This window comes from Pelophylax lessonae (assembly GCF_965119305.1).
Source record: "Pelophylax lessonae genome assembly, chromosome: 1".
Taxonomy (NCBI): domain Eukaryota; kingdom Metazoa; phylum Chordata; class Amphibia; order Anura; family Ranidae; genus Pelophylax; species Pelophylax lessonae.
The window spans coordinates 892,421,708-892,428,756 of record NC_138768.1 but is presented as its reverse complement, the minus strand read 5'-3'; the positions used below and the strand labels follow the sequence as shown (position 1 = coordinate 892,428,756).

General features: G+C 41.2%; 1 protein-coding gene across 1 annotated transcript; it reads left to right on the top strand.

The window, feature by feature from the left end:
* Positions 1–332: 332 nt before the first annotated feature.
* LOC309566487 (proteinase-activated receptor 1-like) lies at positions 333–2,012 on the top strand (the record flags this gene model as incomplete). The annotated part of the gene is made up of 1 exon (XM_082271651.1): positions 333–2,012. One exon carries the CDS (start codon positions 333–335, stop codon positions 1,437–1,439), a length of 1,107 nt encoding a protein of 368 aa, XP_082127777.1. The 3' UTR covers positions 1,440–2,012.
* Positions 2,013–7,049: the final 5,037 nt, after the last annotated feature.

Genomic DNA, 7,049 nt, shown 5'->3' with positions numbered 1-7,049 from the left:
AGCAGAAAGTAAAACATATTGTTTTTTTCAAAATTGTCGGTCGTTCTTTGTTTATAGCACGAAAGATAAAAAATGCAGAGGTGATCAAATACCACCAAAAGAAAGCTCTACTTGTGGGAAAAAAAGGACATCAATTTTATTTGGGTACAGCTTCGCACGACCGGTGCTGAATCACAATAAATGGTCTGGTCATGCAGGGGGGGGGGGTAAACCTTCCAGAGCTGAAGTGATTAAGGGGGGCACAGAAGAGATCACCAGATGTCCTCCTGTTAGATGTAATGTACAAAATGCTGCAACATATTTCTCATACAATGACTTCACCTCATATTTTAATGTTTTCAGGTAATGAAACTACGATGAACTCAACCAGAAAAATCGAGGTCAACATACGGCTCAACATTTTTGTACATGAATTTAAAGAGTATATGAACGGCTGGTGGGTGACAAAGTTTGTGCCCTCCATCTATATCGTGGTTCTCCTCGTGGCTCTTCCTCTCAATGTAATGGCAATCATCGTGTTCTTGGTGAAGGTGAAGGTGAAGAAGCCAACAGCGGTGTACCTGCTGAACCTAGCCACTGCTGATGTTCTCTTTGTTAGTATTCTTCCTTTCCACATTGTGTACCGATTCTCAGGAAATAACTGGACAGTGGGGGAAGGGATGTGCCGATTTGTCACTGCCATGTATTTAAGTAACATGCGTGGATCCATCCTGCTGATGATGAGTATTAGTATGGACCGATTCCTGGCTCTGGTCTACCCGGTCCAGTCCCTTTCCTGGCGCACAGTGAGACGAGCCTGGCTGGTGTGTTGCTGTATCTGGGTGATATCTTTGGCCAGCACTGTGCCGATTCTCATAAGACAACAAACCCGACCATTTCCCGACCTAAATATCACAACTTGTTTTGATGTTCAGGATGCCGAATTGGTTGAAAGGTTCCACGTTTACTACTATTTCCCCATTTATATTGCACTGTTATATTTCATACCTTTAATTATTACAACCTTCTGTTACATTGGAATTATCCGCACTCTCAGTACTCCAAACACGAAGGGTTCCAAGAAGAGATCCCGAGCCGTCCTCCTGTGTGTGGTTGTGCTGTGTGTGTTTGTCCTCTGCTTTGGCCCAGCCAATATTATTTGGTTCATGCATTTCCTGAAGGTCTCTAACCATGGCAGTAACTTTCTGTACATCGTCTACATCATCAGTGTCAGTGTGAGCAGTGTCAGTTGTTGTCTGGATCCTCTGATCTATCACTATGCATCCTCACAGTGGCAGAGACACGTCTACACCCTGCTGAGATGTAAGAGAGAACAGACACCACCAGTAGACCCCAAAGACAAGACACAATTAACCTCACAAACTTCCCGGTTTACAAAACTGGAGGAAGCAGAACATTTCCAGAAAGTGACCCCCTTTTCAAAGAAAAATAATAGATGACAGTATTGAAGATGATCCCCTTTTATAGAAAAATAAGTGAAGAAGACCCAAACTATAAATAGGTCAATTTACCTACCTCCATGCTGCCTCACCTTCTCCTTCTGTTCTTTCACTGCCACCTATGCCCAAGCACCCATGCTGCCATTTTAAAAATTCTTTCCAGGGCCATTTGGCAATATAGTTTTAGCGTGATGGATCTCATGACATTATGTGGTTCACCTCACAAATGCGAAGGATGACAATACTAAGAGATCTCACAGAATAGGAACAAGATCTCCCTGAAGGCTCTAATGATGTTTCCTTCCCAGAAGGCCTTAGTACAGCCGGCCGGGGCTACATCATCAATGCCTTCAGGAAAACCAGGAAGTGGATACATGAAAAGTATTAAATCAAAAAGTCTAAAAAACAAAAACAGTGAATTTAGTATAATAAAGCAAAAGTCCGCTTTAAGTGCTTACAGTATTGGCTGATGTTGGGTCCTTTGTATACCAGGTTTGTTTGCTAGAAATTACTTTGATGAAAGAGGTTATTAGAATGCCCTTGGAATGTCTTGTTATAATGTCTTTGGACCGGGTTGTTAGAATGTCCTTGGAACGTTTACTTGTGTTGTGAAGTCTGTAGAGAGAAGGTTTGTCTCCTAATATTGTACAGAGAGGAATTTCACAGTCTGGGTCATAGTCAAATTTCCACAATACCAGAAATTAATATCTCTTGCTATTGTTATATTTGTTACTTGTGCAAACTCTCCAGTGAACGTGTTAAAATGTAAAATGACATATTTTTGGAGATCATACAGTACGTTGCAACTATCCTGGATTAGAGATCATTAATCTTGGCACATTGACCATGTCTGACCTCCACATGTATTTGCTAATATCTCTACTTTATCATTTCTACTTTTACTTTGTAACTCTTCTAAATAAACTTTCAAATCCAATCACCGCGATCAGAGGTTGTTGTTTTCCTTATCAGAAAACAGAAAGAGGAACTTCAGTCACCCCTCTCCAGGTTTCCCAACTCTTACCAGTCATGCAGTGTCTACCTCAATTTAGATACTCACCTGCCCAGCAGATCCAGCATTGTCCTGCTGCCAGAGCTAAGATCCTGAAGTCATCGGGTGCCGGGTGCCTCTTCCTGGTTTAGGCAGTCCAGCCCCTCTAACCCACCACAGGGTCTGCATACTTCCAGTTGTATGAATGGAATCTGAAGCATCTGGGGATATGTGACGTGCATAACCCAAGAGGCTTCACAACACAAAAGACATCTTTCCCGCCTCAAAGGGAGGATCGAACTTTGAAAATTGAAAAAAGTAAAGGTAAACAAGCCAAATGTGTTTGACATTGCGGAGGAGTAAGGTGTGAAATTAAGTCAAGTGCACTGGATGGATGAAGGTCACTTCTAAGCTTTGGGGACCCCTTAGATTCTTTTTTGGGCTTTGTACAATTTTGACAATGGTTCTGATATTCTCATATTTATAGACAGAGATACAAAGAGGAGCAGCGGGAGAGTATTGGAGAAGAAACTAAGTCTGTTGTAAATTGCTGATGGGCAGAGGCTTGTTTATGACAGTCAACTTTGTAGAGCCTAGTACATATGGGCCGAATATCAGGTGATATCAGCCGGTTCAATAAAAACTGGCCGACATTCGACCCGTGTGTATGGTAGCAGGCTTCTGTCGAAGGAGCATGCTGGAAAACCAGCAGCTTACCGGCTCCCTCTCAGCCCTCTCAGCCAATGGCTAAGAGCGTTGACCGGAGTCTTCTGGTGGGGAGGCCGACTCCCTGTCAGAACAGAAAAGCACAGCAGGGGAGATCACAGTACTAACATTGGATTGTTAGTACAGTGGCTCTGACCAGAGCTGTCAGTTGTTTTTTGTTCAACCCACTGAGTTGAACAAAAAAAAAAACTAGTGGTGTGCACCAGGCTTATGTCGTTTCCGTCATGGATGCTAAAATGTATTTCCATGCACATGCATGAGCTTCATCCCAGCCAGGCTAATCTAGAAGCCAAAGACTCTGAACCTGGGAGAAAACCCAGAGAAGATAGACCTGCCGACCATGGAGAGAAGCATGGCCATCACAGAGCTGGAAGGTATTCCTTTCGCTCAGTGACCATGAATATTTGCACATTATGGCGAAAAGCTCCCGGCTGCCCAAAATGTTGTAAATGCTCTGGCGTTTCACTTTAATAAAATACAACACACTAGATCACTGCGTCATACAAGGAGTTAGGCAAAGAGCCTGTAACGAGGGCCTTCCTATAAACTTTGGCCAGAGTGGGGATTGGGACATCCATGCTGCATCTACAGAATTCCACAGGAGTACCATCTGGACCGGAGACTTTACCCCGGGTTAGTGTATTAATAGGTTGAAATATTCATGATTTGCACTACCTTCCACCTTTATAAAAACAAAAGAAAAAGAAGTGCTGATATCCCCACATTTGTAAAAAAAAAAAAAAAAACACTCAGAATAACAAATAGAAATAAATACAGCGCACTCAGAACCAAACTAAAAAAATTAAAAAATTCACAAAACATTCTATAATTCAAAAAATAAAGAGCAACGTGCTAAAGAAGTCCAAACAGTCTAGTACAGTCTTTCTCAATCTTTTTACCCCAGAGGAACCTTTGAAATAAATTCCAGGTCTTTGGAGCCCTTGGTAAGATTAGTAGATTGGGGGACATTTTGAAAAAGCCCCTTACCTTGATGGTGGTAAGTTAGAAGAATGCCCCTGTTACAGAGGTGGCCTGAATGACACTGCCAAGTGGTTTTGGACCTAGAACTATGCAGGCACCATCAGATGGGAGGCAAGTTAGCCATAGCCATGCAGTATGTGGGGCGGACTATCAGATCATTTAATGTGCGGGTTAATGAACACATTACCAGTATCATTACAGGTAAAGATAAACATAATGTGTCCAAACATTATCGATTAGCCCACCATAAAGACCCCACAGGTACTTTGTTTCAGGTTATTGACCAGTACACTTCCCCTTGGAGGGGTGGTTCTAAAGTTAGAGGTGTCTCCAGGAGAGAGGTGTACTGGATATATACCCTTAAATCTTACCATCCCTATGGTTTAAACATTGAGTGGGACATTAATGCGTTTATCAATACAGCATAATGTGTACACTCTTCATCTGTTCCCTTATCTTCCTGTTCATGTTGTTTTTAATCTTTTTTAAATTCTTTTTTATTCATTTTTATACTGTTATATATGTTTTAGCCATTTATTGATACATTGATATAATCTTCTGAATATATATGTATTTTCCTGCCTTTGATGGATTCATGTGATTGTACATTAATATACTCATCGGTTATACATCATCCTGTTTTGGCTACTACATAGAGATTGGGCATTTAAAATTTCCCCCTTTTCTAGTTTTGAATGCATCACCATATCTCAGCTATCTCTGGCGATATGCTGGACGACCACTAGATGGTCCGCAAGCTTTCACTACGATGCGCCTCACTGACGTCATTTCCGCCCGAGTCCCGGATATGACGCTGACGTAGCCGTCGTTCTGCTTTTACAACACTTGCGGTGTTCATCGGCATCACTACTTCCGGCTTTTGACTATTACACTGAGATGATGTCACTTCCTTGTTTATCTCGGAAGTGACGTTATCGCTTATTTTTGGCGGTGTTCCACAATGAGGTGTGGACCGCACGCCGGAGCACTTCCTCTATGCTTTGAGAGCTACCAGCCAATCAGCTTTATAGATTTTTTTGGCGGCCTCTCACTATGAGGTTTGGAACACACGCCAATGTGTTTTTACTACTTCCTGGTATCAATTATCCAATCGCCTTTACAGGGTGATGGGACCAATGAGGATGTTATATATATTGGACATCTGAATGCTGACAAATTATCTTTTGAAAAACACAGTTGTGCCGAAACATGTTAAGAGGACTTCAGTCAGCCCAGCTGTTTATGCTTGATATGCCTGTTGATTACGGATGTCTGTAAGTGTATCGGCTTTTTTATCAATAAACCAGTTTTAGCAATATTACGCTATGTATATCCCCCTTCTTTTTTGATTTACCATCCAATATATGGGAGTGGAGACTCTAACTGGTTACATCTGTCAAGAACCCGGTTGGCATCTTCCATGGTCGGTGAATCTTGTTGGGATATACCCTCATCTTTCCAAGCGTGTTTGACCCTCCTGCTGTATAGCACTGGGGTCCCATCCATCTGGTGAGCGCAATTCACATATACCTTCATTGGTGCTGGGATCTTGCTTAAACCTTATTTGGATCACTTTATCACTTATTTTTATATGATATCTTCACATGGGACTTTTTTCAATTTTAGTCAGACTTTCTTATATCACTAGCGCTGCACATTTGTTTTCTATTTTGTATTTTTGTCACTTTATGGTCTAGTGATTAGTGCCAGCTGCTCTTACATGTCTCTAGTTAGCGCAGTATTTTTTTTTATTTATTTTTTATTGTTCAGGTTTTTGACTTGTTTTACTGCTGCTTTCTTATTTGTGTTTATTCACATATCACTTGATTTATATGTGCCTTTTATTTCAAGATAACCAGTAATGGATGTATTTGAATATAGGGCAAACAGAACTCTATCTGCTGATGGAGTTTTCATCTCCACTAAATCTGATACTGAGGTTGGAGGTATATTTCTGAGACTTAAAAATTTGATGGTTTCAGAACTACACTCTGAATGGGATATCGCCTTCTTGGAACACTACATTTCAAAATCTATGGTTCCAAGAAGTCTGAGATGGGAGGTGTCTCCTCAATCTGGCGATACTGCCATAGAGGCCTGGTTTGATTATTTTAATGATGCCGGTATAAAATTGATTCAACATTTAGTTGATATTAAACGTACCAAATTGATTTCTTTAGATAAGGAAATCAAAGAGGTAAAAGAGAAGGTAGCTCCTTTTAACACTTCGACAGAATATAAAACACTATCTGACAATTTACAAAAGTTTTTAGAAAAGGAAGAAAGGGAACAAAAAATTAAGAAACAAAAAAAATATTCGAGAGATATCTCTGATTACAATACTCACACTTTTTTTCAGTGGCAAAAGAATTTACTAAACAGGGATACTAATGGTGTCAACCAAATGGACCAAAATAATGAGGATAATACTGTTATGACTACTGCCATTCAGGCTTCTCTTCCACCCAATACACAAGTGAAACCTAAAAATAAAGGTCCTCCCCAGAAAAAGGGTAAACCACAAAATGGGAAAGGTAACCATCTCCCCCATACACCGTATAGGAAAGGCCCTGGGAGGGATAACTGGTATCCACCATATCCAAATGGTTCACCTAGAGGACATTGGTATAATGAGAACCATCAGAGAAATGTTTCTCCTCCCCCATATAGGCAGTATCATCATCAAGCATATACCCCTCCACATTATTCCGACCAATTTAATGTGAATACACATAACAGGTTTTCCCCCCTGAGACAACAACCACGCAGAGTCGAACATCCCTGTCCTCAGGAGGAGAATTATGACCATCAAAACAGCTCACCCTTTAACTACAACCAACCCCGCCCGGGGCCCAGTCAAAGTTGGGATTTTCCCAGACAGTACAACAAAGGCAAAAGGGGTCCAGAGCCAA